The sequence below is a fragment of the Drosophila navojoa genome, chromosome X, assembly GCF_054131105.1.
Source record: "Drosophila navojoa isolate 15081-1374.11 chromosome X, UAZ_NAV_1.0, whole genome shotgun sequence".
NCBI lineage: Eukaryota > Metazoa > Arthropoda > Insecta > Diptera > Drosophilidae > Drosophila > Drosophila navojoa.
In genome coordinates, this window is record NC_142895.1 from 15,911,305 (window position 1) to 15,932,477 (window position 21,173).

At 41.3% G+C, this 21,173-nt stretch overlaps 7 protein-coding genes across 8 annotated transcripts; 4 read left to right on the plus strand and 3 right to left on the minus strand.

The window, feature by feature from the left end:
• The first annotated feature begins 10 nt into the window (after positions 1-10).
• Positions 11-1,501, plus strand: LOC108656536 (uncharacterized). Its single transcript, XM_018108665.3, has 2 exons — positions 11-529; positions 595-1,501. Exons 1-2 carry the CDS (start codon positions 131-133, stop codon positions 1,423-1,425), a joined length of 1,230 nt encoding a protein of 409 aa, XP_017964154.1. The 5' UTR covers positions 11-130; the 3' UTR covers positions 1,426-1,501.
• Positions 1,502-2,204: 703 nt separating this feature from the next.
• Positions 2,205-3,670, minus strand: LOC108656538 (N-acetylneuraminate lyase). Its single transcript, XM_018108670.3, has 4 exons — positions 3,413-3,670; positions 3,204-3,348; positions 2,735-3,126; positions 2,205-2,668 (listed from the first exon to the last, which is right to left on the minus strand). The coding sequence occupies exons 1-4, from the start codon at positions 3,507-3,509 to the stop codon at positions 2,253-2,255; spliced, it is 1,050 nt and encodes a 349-aa protein (XP_017964159.1). The 5' UTR covers positions 3,510-3,670; the 3' UTR covers positions 2,205-2,252.
• Positions 3,671-3,803: 133 nt separating this feature from the next.
• LOC108656549 (histone H3.3A) lies at positions 3,804-8,017 on the plus strand. Its single transcript, XM_018108683.3, has 3 exons — positions 3,804-3,963; positions 6,266-6,559; positions 6,624-8,017. The coding sequence occupies exons 2-3, from the start codon at positions 6,278-6,280 to the stop codon at positions 6,750-6,752; spliced, it is 411 nt and encodes a 136-aa protein (XP_017964172.1). The 5' UTR covers positions 3,804-3,963; positions 6,266-6,277; the 3' UTR covers positions 6,753-8,017.
• A 995-nt stretch (positions 8,018-9,012) lies between these two features.
• On the plus strand, positions 9,013-10,226 carry LOC108656542 (protein-lysine N-methyltransferase EEF2KMT). Its single transcript, XM_018108675.3, has 3 exons — positions 9,013-9,147; positions 9,206-9,992; positions 10,054-10,226. The coding sequence occupies exons 1-3, from the start codon at positions 9,073-9,075 to the stop codon at positions 10,164-10,166; spliced, it is 975 nt and encodes a 324-aa protein (XP_017964164.1). The 5' UTR covers positions 9,013-9,072; the 3' UTR covers positions 10,167-10,226.
• Positions 10,124-13,210, minus strand: LOC108656535 (uncharacterized). Its single transcript, XM_018108664.3, has 3 exons — positions 12,795-13,210; positions 12,465-12,722; positions 10,124-11,355 (listed from the first exon to the last, which is right to left on the minus strand). Exons 1-3 carry the CDS (start codon positions 12,853-12,855, stop codon positions 10,232-10,234), a joined length of 1,443 nt encoding a protein of 480 aa, XP_017964153.1. The 5' UTR covers positions 12,856-13,210; the 3' UTR covers positions 10,124-10,231.
• Positions 13,211-14,434: 1,224 nt separating this feature from the next.
• Hs3st-B (Heparan sulfate 3-O sulfotransferase-B) lies at positions 14,435-17,766 on the plus strand. 2 transcript variants are annotated; one of them, XM_018108667.3, is made up of 3 exons: positions 14,435-14,934; positions 14,996-15,519; positions 16,515-17,766. In XM_018108667.3, the coding sequence occupies exons 1-3, from the start codon at positions 14,791-14,793 to the stop codon at positions 17,020-17,022; spliced, it is 1,176 nt and encodes a 391-aa protein (XP_017964156.1). In that variant the 5' UTR covers positions 14,435-14,790; the 3' UTR covers positions 17,023-17,766. The 2 variants fall into 2 exon arrangements, with proteins under 2 accessions (XP_017964156.1, XP_017964157.1); XM_018108668.3 differs by having other exon boundaries at positions 14,437-14,934; positions 14,999-15,519.
• Positions 17,767-17,876: 110 nt separating this feature from the next.
• Positions 17,877-20,234, minus strand: LOC108656534 (glutathione hydrolase 1 proenzyme). Its single transcript, XM_018108663.3, has 5 exons — positions 20,016-20,234; positions 19,830-19,956; positions 18,918-19,773; positions 18,527-18,720; positions 17,877-18,467 (listed from the first exon to the last, which is right to left on the minus strand). The coding sequence occupies exons 1-5, from the start codon at positions 20,110-20,112 to the stop codon at positions 17,960-17,962; spliced, it is 1,782 nt and encodes a 593-aa protein (XP_017964152.1). The 5' UTR covers positions 20,113-20,234; the 3' UTR covers positions 17,877-17,959.
• Between the last annotated feature and the right edge of the window lie 939 nt (positions 20,235-21,173).

A 21,173-nucleotide genomic window follows, 5' to 3' on the forward strand; every position in this document is an offset into this window, starting at 1 on the left:
ATTTGCATACGTACACATATGGAACGATGGAAAAGTAAGTGTAAAAAAAAAACGGTAACACTGCAAACTCTGAATTCCAAACGACTGTGCGTTTCGTGCGCAAAGCGATTAAAGAGGTTTTAGTGTTAAAATGTTAGCCTTAGCAAATCTTTCGCAGCTTTGTCGTATTTGTCTGCGACATTTGCGCCAGCAGCAGCAACAACAGTCACCAAATGCAACACCAGCCAAAGATACTCATTATCTACAAAGGAACAAAACGAGCTACAATTCGAAGGCTCTTCCACACTTGGCAGAAATGTTGAATCAGTTTTTTGCCATTGACATTTTTCAGCAACCGGACACCTTTCCGCAGCAAATATGTGCGCTGTGCTACAATGCCATGGAATACTTCCAGCAGCTATGCACTGTCGCCGAGCAGAGCAACGAGATGCTAAGGCACCTGGAGCTGACCTTGATTGAGCAGCCAGAAGTTCAGATCCCAGATACGGACGCTGATGCTAATGCTGCGGATGCTGATGCTGATCACTCGGTTTGTATATACAAATCTTTACAGTTGAGTCAGCTAGTTTTAGGGCTGAGCTAGCGTTTTTGCAGTTGCCGCTTGTGAAAACGGAGCCCATGGAAGCTGAGGCGGAACATCAACAAGAATACGATTTCGAGCACGAAAGATGTGCCGCTGCTGATGCTGGCTTAGGTGCTGATGCCGATGCTTATGCAGATGCTGATGCAGACGTCGATGTGACCAATCGTAGCCAGGCTTCAACAAATGATGATGAGACCGTTATGAGCAGCTGTGCAGCAACAGAAGAGGCAGAGGCAGAAGCGGAGGAGGCGGCAGCTGCGGCGGCAGTTGCTGCTGCCAACAAACGGAAGCTGCTCGCCTGCGAGCAGTGCGGCAAGCAGGTGTACAAACTGCCTTATCTGGAGGCGCACATACGCAGCGTGCATGAGGGTCACCCGAAGCCATTCCTCTGTCGCAACTGTGACAAAGCTTTCACACGATACGAACAACTGCGTTCGCATGTGCGTAACGTTCATCCGGCTGTGGCCGCTGCCACAAAGGCAGCCAGCGACGAGCTGGAGCTTATCTGTGAGCAATGCAATCGCCGATATAGCACCAAAAATGCTCTCGGTGAACACCTGAAACGGCATGCGAAGGAGAAGCCACACATATGCGAACATTGCGGTGCTGCCAAGGTAACACGCACCGAGCTGCTCACGCATCTGCGCATTCACAATCCAGACTGGGAGAAGTTCAAGTGCAAGCAATGTCCACAGCTCTTCCGGCACAAGAGTGCCATCAGCAGGCATGTGCGTGTCGTCCACGAGGGACAGCGACGCTTTCAATGCGGCCATTGCCAGAAACGATTCGGAACCCATGCCTCGCAGCTGCGGCACGAGCGCCTGCACCTGGATAGATATTAATTTGATCGGAGCTAGTGTATTAATCACATTCCAAAAAATATGTATATGTATTTGATTGAAATTTTTCAAAAACTATGTTTTATTTATATTTTATATCCATCGAGCACATTGATATATGCACAAAGATGCGAAGCTGAGCTGCTTGGCAATAAAGCGAACTTCAATTAACATTAATTGGAATCCATCATTCCTGTTAACTAAAAAAAAGTAAAGAGCTCAACGCTCTACATAGAATAATTTTATAGGTAGTTATAGAAAAAGTTGTGGAAACAGCTTTATTCAGGCATATCTGATATATAAGCTTATACTTCAGGTATTTCAACAGCCTTTGATTATCATACAACAATTATTATTTATTGCCTTAACAATTTATTTGTTACAGCCAAAAGACGATTCTGAACTATAAATGGAGAGCCTAAAGAGAGCCCAAAATTATTTTTATACTATTTTATAAAGAAATATGATGAAACCCATATATATTCCGGCTATCTTTGAATCAGGCATAAATTACTATATTTAACATTTTACTTTATTTATTATTTTTAAATTTTTTTTTAATATTTAGATTTCAATTAGCTTATTTGTATTTTATATTGGAAAATATCTGCCAGCTGGATAACGGAAACCCTTAATACCAAAATTTCAAGTTAGTTTCTATGAGCTTCAGCCTTCACTCTCTGTATACACAGCTATATACTACAGCTATACCTTGGCTATCTTTCTGCGAGTAATCAACACAAATCAGTTCGGTCTACTCCTCATAAAGGTTGCTGCGACTGTTGTGATACACAATATGAATTATTTAAACACTTGAAGTGAAAGTGAGCCTAGCGTATAATCCGTGCTGGGCCAGCGCAAAAGTTACCAACTTGCCGTGAGCCAAACTCTTTGTTAAACCAATTCTTCATGGAAACCACCCAGTACTCCATTTGGCTGTCGTGCGTGTGTATCTCGATGAGTTGATTTAGCTCCCTCTGAACGTCCCTGGCCAGCTGCAGCTCATTATCGTCGAAGGCATCGCAAATCCTGTGCACCAGATCGGGGCGAATGTTGACAACGACCAGACTGCTACAATTGAAGCCGGACATAAGGCCGCTGGCCAGCAATGCCGTGGATGCCAGCATGACGACACGTCCAATGCGCAAACAGCGCTGACCCATCTCCAGATCGGCGCTGGCATAGTAAAGACCCATAAAATTCGGTATACACTTTTCGGCCTTCGAGCAGAACTCAACCATGTCTACTGCAAGGCAGATGCAAGCGTTATTAATCTGATCTTTTGGCTTTTGCATTAGTTATTGCAACTTACGCTCCACGCCCGTCATCGAGGGCATGTGATAGTAGAAGAATGGTCTTGTCGGGCAACGGCTTGAAACACTCAGGCAATATTGAACCAATTGATCCACGTTGTGCGGACGATAGAACAGTTCAGGCAGTGTGACAACGCCACTAACGCGCACCAGCTCGGCGTGGGCGGCCAGCGAGAGGACATCGGGCAGCGGCGCTCCACCCACCTGAACCATTATCATCAGATTATGCCGGACGGCGGCACGCTGCCAATATTCGCAGTTCGCCTTACGTTCGCGCACACGCATCATTGGACCCTCGCCAACGACGCCATTGATTAGGACTCCTGAAATCATTTGACTGCGTAGCCATTCCGCATACCGATTGATGGGACGCACGTCCAGAGATCTACGACTGCACCCACATACATATATATATATATTCATGTGCGTGTATCTAGATGATTGTCGGCAGATGGTTTATAGACTCACTCATCGTCCTTGAAACAAGTAAAGACCGGGGCTAACAGTCCCTGAAATCTTGAATTAAATAGCCCTGTTTCCTTGGACTGTGAAGTCGGTGTTGTAAGTTCGCTCTCTGCTTGCTCGACTTCGTCTTCTTTTTCAGCCTTCCGCTCTACAGCAAGCTCTCAATTGTTGCATACAATATGTATATAAAAGAAAGATTCGGCATAGATTACCTGCAGTCGCTGGCAGTCGCGGCTCACTGATTCGGCTTTCCGATGATTGCGGGCCCTTTTCACGTTTTGCCTCTTCTGTCCTACGAAACCAGGCCATAGCGCCGGCTGGAGGCAAAGTTGTCAAGGGCTACGATAAATTTTGATGAAATATTTGTTTGAATTGAGCGAAAAGTCGCAAACTGCGCAGTAAATAAACGTATTCAGATATGTATGTATATTATTACAAAGTAGGTGCTAGTGCATATTCAAAGTTTGGCGCCAATTCCAGTATGACCACACATTGTTTACCAAAGCTAAAATATCGATATACTTTTATTTAAGAATAATTATTTAAATTTATTTGCTCACTTATCGATTGTTGTCTGTTTTAATACTGATATTTTTCATGCCGATATATTGCTGAACTAGAAATCGAACTACAATCGATACAAGTTGTTTTACAAAAATCGATACTGCATCATTGTGAAATCGTTCTCCGCAGTAAGCAGATCGGGTTCTCCGTGAAAATTCTTAGAAAAAAAGAAACAAATATAATTTTACTTTTCGTCACGGTGAGTGTGCCTTTTATTTTATTAAATTTGTTTTGTTAGCTGAATTTGTGTTGTGCTAAACGGTGAATGTGACAAGTTTAATGCTATCAGCGGCGTAATTAGTGTGTGCAATAGCCTATTGTTTTGGTTTTTTTTTTTCATGTGGGGTGCTCCTATAGACGGCCGGCGGAGCACCACTTTTCCGTGCTAGCTTAGCTTTTTTATTTTAGTGGATACACACCGCGCAACAACGATGGTGACTTCGTTTGCACGACGAATGCATGGGCACACTTAGTGTGGTGTACTTGCGTTGTTGCCTTTTTCAAAATGGCGGCTATTGCAGACAAGTTGGAAGTAAAAAGTTTATAATAATTGCGAAATATTTGTTTAATACTCGGGAACATTCGTGGGCTGCTAATGTACAAATGAGGAAGGGTGTGCGTGTATGTTTATGTTTTTGTTTTGCTCGTCTGATTTTTGTTGTAGTACTTTATAGTTGACTTCGAGTATTTTGATTATTGTTATTTTTATTTGACTCAATTGTATGTGTGTATACTGGCAGACACACGTACACATGCAAACACTCGGTTCGTGACACATGCGCATCAACACTTGAACGTGAGCTTGTGCGTGTCTAAATACATATATATTTGTGTGTGTGTGTGCGTGCCAGTTGTTTTTCTTCAAGTTTCGTTTTGTTTCGCATATGTGAACATATAGCGGGCCAATTACTGAAATTTTGATGTCTGTACACACGCATACATGTGTAAGCATTTGCTCTTAAGATGTGCAGCTGCTTCACATACACAGACGCACAAATATATGACGTTGCTTTGCGCGCGTTAAATGCGAACGACGCAATTTTCGTTTGGGCACCTTTCGCTCCCTGTTTACAGCTCTGCCTTTCGCTCACTCTTATGTTTTGTCTATTGCTGTTGCTAATAACGCGTTGTTTGCGCTTAATGCGCAATATTGCCAGCCCGCTTGCACGTTTGCTATTCAAATGTGCGCCAAGTTTTTGTTTTCGTTCACATTGCTCTTATGATTGTTATGAAATAAGCATAGCACAAAATGAAGCACCTGCAGCATACATATGTACGTATGTATGTATGTATGTGATCCAATTGCGTGTATGTGTGTGTGAGTGTATGCAGTTGATCAAGCATTTTTATGGTATAGATACCTGAATTCATTTGCAAATTGGGACAATTGCATTTGAAAGTTTTGCATATGTATGTAAATTATATTTTATATAAATCTAAGAAAAATCACGCATCAAATGTTGAACAAACAAATATCAAACCTTAGTCTGTAATATGGCAATAAATAGAAAATTCTAGACTGAGCTAAGCATTAGAAATATTATACTCCAAGCGATTAGTTTCAGTAATAGATTTTGTTGGGTACTTCCATAATATATTAAATAAATATAAACTTTTGATAGAATTTTGTATAGAACAAGTTGCAAATCGATCAATATATTTATGTATGTATTTGCAAACATCAATAGACTTTCAAATTCTGGTAGATCTGTGTGCAAGCTTTCGACCTAAAAAACTATCGATGCTTTTTATTTTTTGTTTATGTTTACTCGAGTGTCGTTTTTACCGTTTGTTGTGGCCCCTCTAGAAAGTTTTGGTGTGCATATTTTCCACGCGACTGCTCTGAGTGTGTGTGTGTATGTGTGCGGCTGTGTTTGTATGCGTGTGGCACGATTTGTAGATCTAAAACTAAAAACTACAACTCATTACTTCAACTTGATTGATTCTGCGCATAAAAAGCAAAACGCAAAATTCACGACGCTCGAGTGGTGGCAGAGCACAAAAGAAAAAGAAATGCAGAGGCCGTGTAAAAAGAGCGATTCATGGTACAAAAAAAAAAAAAAAAAAAAAAAAAAAAAAAAAATGTATGCACTCACACAATGGCTCAAGTGGGGGCACTCAAAGCTGTGGGCTGCAACAGCATCAGCAGACGATGGCGACGACGACGACGACGTCGCAATTGAAGTGGAAGTTTTGAAGTGTTCCCAGAAGGCAGCCAAGCCGAATGGCTAAGGAAAATGCACAGCGTGAAACTGAACAAAAAGAAAATTTCTGCAGCTGCTGAGAAGCTAACGACGATTTCAACCCTCGCTGCTGATGTAGATGTTGTAGCTTCTGCTGCTGCTGGTGCTGCTGTTGCGGTTGTGGCCTTCATTGCAGCGACATTTGCCACATTCGTATCAGTCGCGCGCCAGCGCTTCGGCGCTGAGCGTCGCAGAGCTCTAACAGTGACATATTCAATATGTGGTTAATCCATCAATCGAATCCTATCCATCTTGCAGAACTAATTAACTATGGCACGTACCAAGCAGACCGCCCGTAAATCTACTGGAGGCAAGGCTCCACGTAAGCAGCTGGCCACTAAGGCAGCCCGTAAATCGGCCCCGTCCACAGGTGGTGTTAAGAAGCCCCATCGTTATCGTCCCGGTACAGTGGCTCTGCGTGAGATCCGTCGCTACCAGAAGTCGACCGAGTTGCTCATCCGCAAGTTGCCTTTCCAGCGTTTGGTGCGTGAAATCGCACAGGATTTCAAGACCGACTTGCGTTTCCAGTCGGCCGCTATTGGTGCCTTGCAGGTGAGTAATGGCAAATGCTAATTAAATTGAAAATGAATAATATGAGTGTCTATCGCGATTGCAGGAAGCTTCTGAAGCCTATTTGGTGGGCTTGTTTGAGGACACCAACTTGTGCGCTATTCACGCCAAGCGTGTCACCATTATGCCCAAGGATATTCAGTTGGCGCGTCGCATCCGTGGCGAGCGTGCTTAAGCGGCAAGAAAGCAAATAATGATAACAAACAACAACAGATTACACAACAAATCACATTCATATTATATATACGTGCATAGTTTGATTAATAGTTTAACAAAATTCGTCAATTGGAGCTTGATTTCATTTAATATCTTACACAGCATAAATATAAAAACTATCTACATATAGAGAGCATTATTATATAACCACACGCATATAAAAACATAATCTATGAATATTATAATTAATAACTGTAATACTTATTATTATTATTATTATTATTATTATGATTATATTAGAATTGTATATTAGTTTTTTAAGTTTGTAGATCGCCCGCTGACCACATTGCGTCGGCAGTCGCCATCAAAACACGAACCTACGGTAGATGCCGTTGCAGCCAGATCGCTGGCATCGGGCCGCCATCTCGAACATCGCCCCTAACTCCAACAGCGCATGCAGCGTGCTGCCACAGGCAGTGTTGAACTCTAAGACGGCAGCGTACAGCAGTCCCCAACATCATCAATAACAACAACCAAACAGACAGAACCGAAAGAAGCTGCTGTACGTTCTCCGGCCGCCAAATCAGATCCTCGGGTGAGTGAGAGCAACGCTTCCTGTGGCAGCGCTTAAGCGTTGCATGTGCGGCAAGGTGGCGAGCGCGATGCCAGCGATCGTTGCAACTGTGTTGCGGCTGCCACATGGCGCAACGTGGACAGCGGGCGATCGGGCCAATTGACCAACATCGCAAATTGGCCAACAAACATTTCTTTGAACACATCAGAAATGAGTACACAAATAATACTGCATCTATTTTATATAATACTTTATTTTTTTTCACACATATATATATATAAATATAATTTTTTTGAGGAAACAACTTAAATGTGGAAAGAGGCCCATTTGGGCGTGGTAGTTGATTAAATAAGTTTTAGAATTACATGCATTTTATACGTTTAGGCAAAAAAGTACAGAAAACAAAAAATACGATAAAACAGAAAACACAGAATGATAAAAAAAAAAACAAACCATGCTAAATGACAACATCGTAAAATAGTATAAAATACATTCTTAAAATGTATACAATCTAAATATATATATATAAATGTATTACAAATATGATCTATTCTATATATATATACACTTAACTTTACATAAATGTTTATGGAACTTACAAGATATTCATACAATATATAACAGACAAATAACCCCTCCAATAATGCACTTAAACGTACAGACATTTGCATAGTTTGTTGCATTCAACACTGAAATACAAAAAACAAAAATACAATACAATATAAAATTTAATGTTTTTTAGCATACAATAGAAATCGTAAACAAAAAAAACAGAAACAAAAAAAGTCCCCAAACAAAAACTTAATAAACGGTTTTTTCTAGAGAAAAAGCCAAAAAAAAAAAAAAAAAACAATTTTTGTTTTTCTTGTCTGCGGTACAGCTGCGACAAAACGTTAACTGGCGACGTAACAACTGTATCAATGTGTCTATACATGTGTGTTTGTGTGCCTGTAAAGCTCTGCGCGATTGACTGCAGTTATCAAAGAACAGGTGGCGCCATCTATGGGGCGCAGATGTTGCACTCTAGTCACTTTCACATGGCCGAACTATGCAGTTTCTATGCAGAATTTACAAAAGCTTCCAGTTATACCACAGATGACTTATAGTATAGCATATCTATTTAACCTTGAAAGCTAATCTAATACATAGTATATTTTTGTTGATAGTCATACTGTTACATTCACAACTTCATGTACATATATGTATATGTATGTATGTATGTATGTATATTTGTATCTTGATATAGCCTTACATGTAATTCTGTGTGATCTCAAATGAATACAAGAGCAAAGAGAAATGAGTTGTATTTCAACTAACCTAAAACAAATAGGATTAGTCACAACTGAAATAATGTAGATAAGAAACTCTTATAATTTGAATGTGACATTTATAAACCACTTAATTCAAATGATATGAGTCAAGTCGACAATCAAATGCTCTATAGTAAAGTATTTTATGTTAACCTATGGTAAGTATCTAATAAAACAGTTGCCAAAATACACATCTAGTGGTGCATTATATATAATAAATATGTTTTTTATTATAAAATCAATATTAAAGTTTTTAAATTCTATTTGAAATATATAGTTCATACACACAATATCTTCTACTGTTACCAAGCACGTGAAAAAGTATCGATGCTAAGCCGGAGAAGTGTATTGAAATAACAGCTGTTGAGTTGCCAGTTAGCCACAATGATTGGCAGCGCTGCCAGATCGTTTCCACACGTTGACTTGCGCAAATTGAATATTTCACACTCGTAAATATGGAAAGCAACAAGTTCGCCAAACTGCGGCAGCAATTTCTATGTTGCTATCCCGTCAATAAGATGGCCTGGTCGGTAAGTGGATATCGAGCACCTGTCAATTGGCAATTGTATTGGATTTATGTTCGTGTAGACGTTGCAACTGCCGCTGGAACTGGATGAGCAACGTGCTCTGATTGCGGCCACCTGTGGACATCCTCTTAATCAACAGTTTCCGGTGCGCCGCAGCTACCAGGAGGCATTTGTGAAGCGTCTGATGCATGTGCTCAAGGATCACGATGAGCTGCACGACGACATCTACAACAGCCTATGTGGCCAGCTGGCCAAAACCTCACTGGATGCAGCGCCAGCTCCTTCCATCTATGCCTATAAGCATTATATGCTGCAATCGGAGGAGCACATCACACTGCGCGAGTCCACGAGCTTCGTCTGCGAGGGCACCACTGGCCTCTGCACGTGGGAGGCGGCCTTGGCACTGGCCGACTATTTGCTCGAGCATCCCAGTCAACTGGAGGGCAAAAATGTGCTAGAACTGGGAGCAGGCACTGGACTGCTTGGCATTCTGCTCAAGCACAAGGCACTGAAGCTGCCCGTGGGCCAGGTGGTCATCACCGATGGCAGCAGCGCCTGTGTTAAGCTCATGCAAGAAAATATTTGCTTAAACTTTGAGAACGACAGCGACGAGGCAACGCCAAAGTGTGCCCAGCTGCGTTGGCATGAGGTCAAAGAGTTTCCCTGGTCGCAATACGCTGAACCCGATCTCCTGCTAGCCGCCGATGTCATCTACGATGACACGCAGTTCTCCTCGCTGCTTGCTGCCCTTGACTTTGTCTACGAAATGCGCAGCAATCGCTGCGAAGCGCTATTGGCCAGCACGGTGCGCAATGTGGATACCCTGCACAATTTTATGGTGCAGCTGGGTGAGTATTTGATGAGTCAATGAGTGCTTTATTTTTTGTATATTGATTATTTGTCCTGCAGAGCAACATGGATATCAGGTAACGCCCTGTGCCAATGTTTCGTGTTGCAAAAGTCATTTTTGCCGGGATACCACAGCGGCCGTACAAATCGTGTGCATTAAGCGTTTAAACTAATTAGTAATTAAACAATAGTAACATAAACAACAACAACAACAAGAATAGAAATGAAAGAAACTGCATCATTGGCTGATGGTTGGGATCGTGCCATCGTTTAGCCAGCGCACATTGAGCTGCTCGATCTGATGCTTCATAAAGATAATGCCATAGACCTCGTGCTGTATGTCCAGCAGCTTGGAGCGATGGGTGCGCGGCACCTTCATGCCGACGACCAGCGCCAGCAGAGATGTGATTATCATGAAGACAAAGCCCTGAGCAATTAAGGTGCTCTCGTCCTTGGTATAGAAATAGGAGTTCTCCACATTGGCCACGAAATAGTAGTAGACGACGCTGGTGCTGACCAGCTTAAGTGTGTAGGATGCAAAGATGATGCATTCGGTGAAGCGTAGGTGCGTCACTTCCAGCAGCACAATTTGGAGACTCGAGTAGCCCAGGCCAAAGAGCACCAGGAGTAGCCAGAAGGTCACCTTCGAGCCGGTCGCCCCATAGATAATCATGGCCAGCATTGTAAGCACCAGCAGCAGCAGCTGTGTCGTCACAAAGTGCACCTTGGCGGAGTAGAAGCACAGACAGATGATGGCCAAAACGCTGCCAGCAAAGATGACCCAGAACATGGCATCGATGTGGGCCAAATCATTCAGACGCATCGCATCGTTCAGGGCAAACCAGAAGACCAAAAATATGAAGAGTGCATACTGGATGGCCTCCACAAAGAGCAGCAGCAGCGTCACGTGCCACTGCTGATTCTTGGTCACGTAGAAGAACTGCAGCCGCTTGATCACATCCGACCGTGCCTCAAAGATGCTGCCATTCGCATTGGCGATTCGCAAATCGTTGTCCAGACTGTTGGTCATGTCCACCGTGCCCAGCACGTGCAGCACCTTCAGCCCAATGAGTATGGCCAGCATGACAATCGATATGGACAGATAGGTGGCCGCAAAGTTCACATAGATGCCATCGGCTAGCTGCTCCGGGGTCGCCGCTTGGCCCTTATAATGCTCCAGATTCTCCACATACTTGGCGCCAATCAAACTCACCGCCGAGGCAATGCCCAGCAGATAGCAGCTGCAGCAGCCAGATATCATCAAGGCGCGGCTGTTCTTCGAGCTGATTGTGTGCAAAAATCCATACCCGGCCACAAAGGTCAAACTGTGCGACACATACGACATATAGGCGCCCACATGATCTGCGATAGAACAATTTCCATTCGATCAGACCGTTGATGCAGCAAAGAGACGAACACAATTCACATGAGAGTGAAACAGAGAAAGAGGAAAAGAGACAGAGAAAGAGAGAGGGAGATGGGTAATTAGCATAAGCAAAGTAGATGAATTTAGAGTATATAATAAGACATTGAAATTATATGCTAAGACATTATAATCTATCTATTTACAATCTTATAATAATCAATTTATGCATTTGATTATGGCATTTAAAGCTAAAGCCTTTTGATATATGTATGTATGTACATACATATGTCTAAAACTTTTATTTGTATTAGCAAAAGCCTTGATTATTTTTTCCCCTCTCTCTAGTTGATTTTATACATGAATTTTAACTAAATAAATAGGAGCCAAATATATGTTTTATAAACTGTGTGAATCTTCTTGGTAAGATTTATATATGTAAATATATATAGTTAGGTGCAATACTCTTATAAGTTGTAATATATTTGATTTTATCTAGCATTTATATTCACTGTCATAAAAATTGTTGTTAATAAATTTTTTTTTTTTTAAATAAATATTTAAAAAATATTATTTTGCTGTTTCAGAATTGGAGACTAAGTTGTAATATCTTGAAACTTATATGGCCCTCAGTTGTAGAGCTGCACTATTCCTGAGGATTTATGCTTTTATAACCGTTAGGTTATTATAATACGATATGGTTTTATAGAAATGTATAATGTAAATATTTGTGTATATTACAAGACTTCACCATTTCCAAGATATTAATTTTCTGGCAAAACAATGTTGAAGAAATTATATATTTGGATAGATCCTCCCTAAGGACTCTATTACGTTTATCAGTAAAAATTGAGTAAACTTTGTTTATGTATATTTTAAAAACATTGAAATTGATCGAGATTGCCCAGATATTGGAAGTTAATTTCAATTAAATGATCTATAAATTAAAAAAAATATTTTCTCTTTAAATTAAGAATTGTATTGAAAAGATTTTAGTAATGTAAGCCAACTTCTAATTTTTCTAATGAATAACCAAAACTATACAATATATTAAGTATATATTCTATATACCCAATTATGTCCCCCCGCAATTAGAATGAAAACTCACCAAGGCCATCAGCAAAGTAAAAGCAGCTGGAGATTAGATGGAAGACGCCTGCGACCATGAGGATGAAGGGGTGCCAGTAGACGATGCAGTGCTTGATATACTTGATGACCAGGATGCCGGCGGCGCAGAGCAGAGCCAGAGAGGCGCCCAGTATCAGGGGGCCATAGTCAATGAGGTCGACGCTCAGATTCCGATCGGCCACAAAGGAGCAGAGCGTGTAGCCAAAGATCAGACCGCAGGGCAGGAAGCAGAGGCAAACTGCGCAGAAGAATTGGATTAGATTAGTCGTGCTTTATATAATGAATCTTCCGGCTGTCTGCTGTCACTCACCCACATAGCTGGGGGCGTATTTGAAAAATTTGTGCACACAGGTGCTCCATAAATTCGTCATTTTCGTGCGAAATTTGTTCGATATGCGTGACAGTCTAATGCATAATTGTTGAGTCGATATACTAATTTAATTGTTTCTCTATTGGCTATAGTTTCGCTGTGGGCCAGCTAATGCCAGCGTCGACGATGGGAGCGCGAGTGAGCCCAGTTAGTCAAGTGTCAAATCAGTCGGCGTTGATGCCTCTGATTAGATAAGGGCATACAATGAGGCAGCACCTGCATGATGACTAATCTCAACTAGAATGATATAGGGGCCCCGACGTGGATAAACAGATGCCAACGTTCGCTGATAACGGGACAGTTAAGCGGCTTTTCAATTCAAATTTATTAACAGTTGCCCCACAAGAAAGAGCGAGAGAGCGTGTGAGAGAGAGAGAGAGAGACAGAGGGAGACAAGTGAAAAGCTTCGAAGCAGCTGATAATTAGCTTAATCTCTTTTATTTCCTTGGCTCTAGCTCTGATAATGCCCGTAAGCACCGGCAGCTAAAAGCTCCCCCGAGAGCGTGTAAAGTGTGCGCTGCTTAAGTGGCACAAAAGCCCACCTAAGCGCCCATTCACCCATCAACATCTGCTCCCATCTGCGTGGGCCCCGACGGGTGGGTGGGCACTTGTTTGTGGGGGCTTTATCAGTTTGTTTACTTTTGAGCACAAGCCTGCTCAAGGGTTGTGCATGAGAGGCACACTGAGAGAGAGATAGAGAGAGAGAGAGAGATTGCAAGTATACAGAATATGAAGATTGTCTCAAGTTTTACGAACTCTCTCTGATAATAATAAAATTTCAATAGTTAAGGTACCCTCATAAATGCGCTATAGAGCTTAGGACAAAAGCTGCAATAAAACTAAAAAATAAAATAAAAAATAATAATAATAATAATAATAAAAATAAAATTATTTAAGGTATATTTAAAAAAAAATTTGATTGAAAAAATGTTTAATATTTATTAGGAATTAATGCCATACTTCTTTATCTAAAAATCATGGAAAGTGTGTACTATAACTTTATGAAATATTATATAAATAAAATTCGGTTCTAAATAATATTAATATACTTAATAAAATATAAAAATATAATGTCAAAGAGAATGAAATATGCCAAGAGATGAGAGAAAAGAAGCCAAGATGAAACTAGAACATGAGCAGCAAATGAGTAAAAACAATTGAACAGATAAGAGCAAATACAAGAAAGAAAAAATAAATTAGCGATAAGATTGATATTCTTTGTGATTTCTTAACAAAACTTTCTAGTATTAGAATGCTGCTTGAAATTTGATCAACGTATAAGTGGAAAACAAATGATAAGCTTTAATTTTTAAATGAAAATTTAATAATCATATTTCGTAAATTAAATTATCATTAAATACTTGGCAGCCATATGAACAAAAATAAATAGCCAGCACAAATCAGTGACGTCATGCGAGAGTCGAGAAAAAACTGTTGCCTACCTTTTGGGGCAGCCAAAGGACCGAGTGCAACAAGACATACAAGTCATATAGAGAAACGAAGTGAGTGAGAGAGTGTGAGAGAGAGACAGCTGGCGTGTGAGAGCTTGCGTTTGCGCTTGTCAATCCAGCCGACGACCCAGTAACAAGGACTTTGTTTCCTTTGCCCGCCTGCTATCACTTCCGGAATTTCGCTGTGCCGAACAACAAGAACAGAAACTTTGCATACGAGTGCCGTGGCTAAAGGTGCAGGTGAATTCGTTGGTTATTGAATGATGGTTATCGCATTGTAGGATCCTGAATGCTGCCGCTGGGCTGTAGCCAATCCTGATTTATCCGCGAAACATGGCACCAAACTATCTACAAAGCGGCTAAACTGGCCAACGGCTCTGAGTGAGTGTTTGTGTATATTTGAGTACCGGTGTGGTTGTGTGTGTGTGTGCGTAGGCGTAAGTGGCCGTGATTGTGTGTGTCTGTGTGTGTGTGTGTGCAGCGCAATGTATGTGAGCATCTGGTGCCACAGCTTGAACCTAAGCAGCCGCAGCCTGGCCATTGTCCTGGTGGTCTGCGTGACGCTCGTCTACTTCTCGTACAGCTTCAATGCCTGCCTCCTGGCCAGCATCAGTCGCACCCTGCAGCAGGTGAGTCGCCCTGAAGATTGGTAAATCTCTTCAGCTGAAAATCTCCTCACCTTATCTCTAGCAGAGCAACCTACGCAATTTGCTGACGCTGCAGCAGCGCAACGCTAGCAGCGAAGCGGAGGCCAACAGAGTCAGCAATGCCAGCAGAAGCTCCAATGGCAACTCCAACTCTAGCACCAGTGCTGGCCCCAGCTCCAACTCCAGCTCCAGCTCCAGCTCCAGCACGACAGCTATCTTGAATAGCACCGTTAGCAATGGCATTGCCAGCGTCGATGGCGCGCCCAAGTATCAAATGCTGCGCCAGCAGGGCCTGCGTCCCTCTCGCCATCTGCCCGACACGCTGATCATTGGCGTGAAGAAGAGCGGCACGAGGGCCTTGCTGGAGTTCATACGGCTGCATCCGGATGTGCGCGCCGCCGGCTCCGAGGTGCACTTCTTCGACAGGCACTACCAGCGCGGACTGCGCTGGTATCGCCACCACATGCCCTACACCATCGAGGGCCAAATCACCATGGAGAAGACGCCCAGCTACTTTGTCACCAAGGAGGTGCCGCAGCGCGTTTACCATATGAACACGGCCACCAAGTGAGTGCTGAGACTGTAGGTCTCCTCTGAAAAAAATTATATATATGTAGTGTTTATGGTATATATAGAAAATGTAGTATATACTGGGAGAGTGTGGGTCCAATATGATGCTGACAATAGTTTTCGAAGCACTAAGCAATACTTTCCAAAAGGGACTTTTATCTATATTAAATAGGTAAACGCATATCTATATTGATCCATGATATGATATAGATTATCAACCAAATTAAAGATTTTTCCAGTGGAATTTCAATTTCTTCCATTGAGAATGTCCATATAATAATATTTTTTGTCTTTTATGGAGATTCCCAGCATTTGCTTTATAATATCTAAAACTTGGCTTAGAATAGAGTTTAAGCTATTCAAAATCGGTCAAATATATCTAAGAGTATGTATTTTTGCTGATAGATGTGCTTTAAGCATGGTAAATAACTGTTGCTCGATATATAATTATAAATGATTTGTTTGGTGATACTCTAAGAAAAACTGAGTAGATTTGGCAACCGATTGACTCGGGCTTTCAATGATTTCGTTCGCAATTTTTTTCGCTGTGGGCTTTTCCCCGACTTTATAGAGTTAAATGAATCAAAAAGTCTTTTGTATATGTATGCATGCATTGGTATGCATGCGTGAGCTATGTTCGCTAAGCACTATATACATAGTTCGAACTCAGTACGAACTTAGTAATCAGTCGTATCGCTCGCTAGAGCTCAAGAGAAAAAATAAATGAATATAGCCGAAGCGAGTGGAAATGTCATTCTACATACATAGATTCTATCAGTATATGGTAAAGCATGTTTCATGAAGTCTCTGAAATGATAGTTAAGTACACAGAATCAGAAATCCTTCCTATCACCACCAAAAATCCTCTCTAAAATTGTTCAATTCTTGCAGCACTTAGCACAATATAGTAACTAAATTTTATATACGTATGTAATTATACCCAAAAATTTTTTCTCTCTCTCTGTGTTTCTCCGCCTTCCCTTTCCATCTAGACTCTTAATTGTGGTGCGAGATCCGGTGACTCGCGCCATCTCGGACTATACGCAGGCGGCCAGCAAGAAGGCGGACATGAAGCGCTTCGAGCAGCTGGCCTTTGTTAACGGCAGCTACTCGGTGGTGGACACCAATTGGGGACCGGTCAAGATTGGCGTCTATGCGCGCTACTTGGAGCACTGGCTGCTGTACTTTCCGCTGTCGCAGCTGCTCTTCATTAGCGGCGAGCGATTGATCATGGATCCGGCCTATGAGATTGGACGTGTTCAGGACTTTTTGGGTCTGAAGCGTGTGGTGACCGAGAAGCATTTCTATTTCAATGCCACCAAAGGATTTCCCTGTCTATTCAAATCGGAGGCACGATCCACGCCCCATTGCCTGGGCAAGACCAAGGGTAGGAATCATCCGCATATCGATGCCAATGCAATTGAACGGCTACGGGAGTTTTATAGGCCGTTCAATAATAAGTTTTATCAACTGACTGGCATTAACTTTGCCTGGCCCTAAACACAGAGAAGGAGATATGGCTAGAGAGAGAAAGAGAGAGAGAGAGAGAGAGGGAGAGAGATGTTGTTGCTGCGGTATTTGGCAACAGACTGATATTGTTGATTGCATTTTTTTATACATACCATTGTTCTTATACATTGAAGATATATACACCCAATTATATATACATACATATATAGTGTTTGCATAGCTATGCAAAGAGAAAGATACGTTACGTAATCCTGTGACGTCAGTGCTCAATTAAATGCAACAATACAACAGACAAATCGAACAATACTCACACTATAAAACGGTTCCTTCTCTCAACGCACACACGCACACACTAATACATGGCAACAACTACAAACTCCTACTATATACATACATACATACATATATGAACGCATAGACAAATAGAGCTTAATATGAATTCCTGCAGAGTATGAGCAGCTAATTGAACAGAGAGCTACGCCTCCACATCCTAATCTAATGAATTATTACATATGCAATACATATAAATGAAATGTACTGATAGCATTCGATTAGGCACAGCACATGCACACACATAATCCCTACATTTAAATGATATGCAATTTATACATATATACAACTACAAGTACATCTACATCTACATCTACATCTATATATACATATATATTATATATATGCATAGCTCAAGATCTAAATTGCATGTTACGAAATGGCCTAGCTGAACAAATTTCAATTATTACAATTTAATAAAAATATTTGATAAAAAATTAAAAATTATTTATTTCATATTATTATAATTTATAAGAACAAAAGTGTTTGAAGCTGACGAAGAGATTTGCATAGATATCAAACAAGTTACTTACAGAGCTATAAAGCTATTCGACACATTTTTAGTTCATTTCAATGTGATATCTTATAAGGCTCTCATATAAGAATATTTATTATCTATTAGCATCTGCTGTCTTGCCTAAAATCCAGCCACACCGCCAATTTTACGATAGTCCGAATTGATGGCAATGCTCTCGTTATCCTGGGCAATGCCACAAATGACGGAGCCACGATTGCGATAGCGCTCGCATTGATGTCCTTTGGCCACGAGGCTGTGCACATGGACCTGCAGCATACCGTATTCATACTGCAGCACATTGGGCAGCATCTGATGATGGAATCGGCTGGCATCGATGGCCGTCTTGATGCTCGCTCGTTGCCAAAGTATGCGAACTAGCAGAGGCACAAGAGCCGATATGATCTTTGTGCCACCAGCTGCGCCAACAACCAAACGAACTTGTCCGCTCGAACGCTCCGTGACAATGATCGGGCACATTGAGGACATGGGACGGGCTGCGGCTGATATCATATTCGTGCCATCGATATACGGCAAATCAAAGTAGTTCTTTAGCTGCCTCATGGAGAAGTCGGACATGGCATTGTTGAACAGCACGCCCGTGCGCTTGCCCATGCGCCCGCTGCCGAAACTGCAAACGAGATACGAATATGAGAAAGTCTTCAAATTTATATAGATCTCTACACTCACTAAAAGTTAATGGAACTGGTAACCGATACAGCATCATTATTGTGCAGTACCGAAATATGCGATGTGCCATGCTCATCACGCGACTGTATATCGCCAGATGCTCCGTAATGTTCCGAATTGTTATAGGTTCTAGCATGATCTATCAGCTTGGCAATGCGGGCGGCAAACTCTGGGCTTGTCAGTTTGACCAGCAGCTGGAAGGCAAATGTTTAATGAGGATGATAATGATCCTTCAAGACTCGGCTACTTGTTTGTAAAAGTTTGTATAAAGTGTACTTGCTCATAACATAAACAGAGATAGCAAATAACTATCTTGATCTTACAAGAAAGACAGAGAGAAAAGAGTAGATCTATCTCTCTCTTACGTGTGAATCAGTAAGATATTGCTCACCTCTTCATCAGCTTTATCGTCCAATTGCCAGCGCTGCACAAAGCCAAATTTAAAAGCCTCCACAATGCGATGAATTGCCAAGGCATCTAAATCGTCTCCTGCTGCAAAGTCTGCACGATAGGCATGCAGAATGTTCATGATGAGGCCAAGGATATGACCGCTGCCTGGTGGTGGCGTCAGGTGCAGATCATACTCATCCAAGGGTATGACTATCGAATCCCTGAGCTCAGCTTGGGCGTGCCTCAAGTCTTCCTTGGTTATGGCGCTGCCAATGTCCTGTAAGTCGGCGAGCAGCCTTGTCAGCAACGTTCCTTTGTAGAAGCTGCGTGGTCCTCCTACAGATAATTGCGCATACGTATCGCACAGCTGCTTGGGCGGTTGGATGTGATGGCCAATGGGCCAGAACTGATTTGTCACCGGATCCACAAACATTTGACGCAACAATGCATCGCTCTTGATCATGTCCGCATTCAATATGAGCGCATCGTACTGATGTTTATAGAGCGAATAACCGCTGTGGCATAGAGAGAGCGTTGGCCGAACCAATTCCGACCAGGACAACTTGCCAAAACGCTCGTGGGCCAAGGCGTAGCCCAACAGTTCCGTGGGCACAGCAATCGACCAGCCGGACTGCTTTAACTGCTGTTCGCTCACAAAAGCCGTAAAGTTGTCCGCGTGCAGAGAGCGTGGTGCCATCTCTCGACTTAGGATCGTATACGCCCGTCGCTCGCTGTGCATATAAATATTCATAATCATGCCGCCGCCGAGTCCCATGCTTTGCATACCAATGAGTCCGTTGCAGAGCAAGGCAGCCAGTGCAGCATCAACCACAGTGCCTCCAAGCAGCAGTGCATCTCTACAAAAAAAAAATACATGAACATAGGAAATTATATAACTTATAGGGCCCCGTACCTGGCCATCTGACTGCAGGCTTCATTATCTGTGGCTATGCCAGCCCGCTTGAAGTGGTGCAGCGGAGAACTGGAGGCCGGCAGGCGTTCCTCAGGGTCTGGTGGAGTTCTCGCTGCATTACGTTTGCCTGCCATGCAAATCATTGACTATTTTAATAAAATTTTATTCAATATTTTTAACACTCACCGCTCCTTGCCGCAGGACTATATGCATATATCGCAATCAGCACACAAACAAAGGCCAAGCCAAGCACAATTCGATTAAAAATCCATTGCCAGTGCATAGCGCTTCAGTTTATTCATGCTTTCATTCATATTTTATTGCAATTTGTCGCATTTTGTGTTCGTTCTCCACTCGACTCAAAATGTAAATAACACACAGTTAACTATCGACCTATCGATATTTGAAATTAATCATTAGAAAACTTTGTGCCAAAAAAGTACTCATTCAATGAACAATCGATACTTTTGGCGGTATTTTGTGAGATTCAAATTAAATTGAAGAAAATTTCAGAATTAAATGTAAGAATTAATGGATAGAATTTTTCTCAAATGTATAAATAAAAATAAAAATAAATAAATATATATAGATAAATAAAAAAGTATATAAATTATATAGTTTAGTCTAGGTAACAATATATATGAATAAATAATATATATAAAAAAAAAAAAATAAAATAAAATATATAAATATATATATACATAAAAATAAAAATAAATAAATAAAAAAGTATGTATATTGTATAGTCTAGTCTAGGTAACAATATAGTATATCGTTTAATTTAAAAAACTTATTTACTATATATTATATAGTTATCTTTATATACAAATTATATAGCAATCTTTCAGCATATTTGCATCTGAATATAGCAATGTCCAATCAAATCAAGTATTTACATATATATAAAGTTTGCATGATTTGAAAGCGATTTATTCATTGTGTATTCGTAAAAAGTTTTACTTTTGAAAATAAAAAAGGTTTTGCCATGAGCTTTACAGTTGTAAATGTGAACTAGAACACAATCCACATCATTTCTGCTTTGTAGTAAGAGCAACAGCAAAAGTCTGCTTGCATCAATGTTGAAGAGAGAAGAAAGAACATCTACATACACATAATATATATATTTGTAAATTTTTATTTTTATATATGTATAAATAATTGAAGTCGTGACGGTATTAAATGCTGTCAGTTGGCAGAGACTTAATAAATAAAAGTTATGGCACCTTTTGTAATTGGATTTTCTTTGGTCACCAGCAATGCCAACGTTTCCCATATTCGCAAGAATTGTAATTGATTTGTGCATCCGCTTGCCGTAGAGCAAATCTGCAAAATATGCACACTACA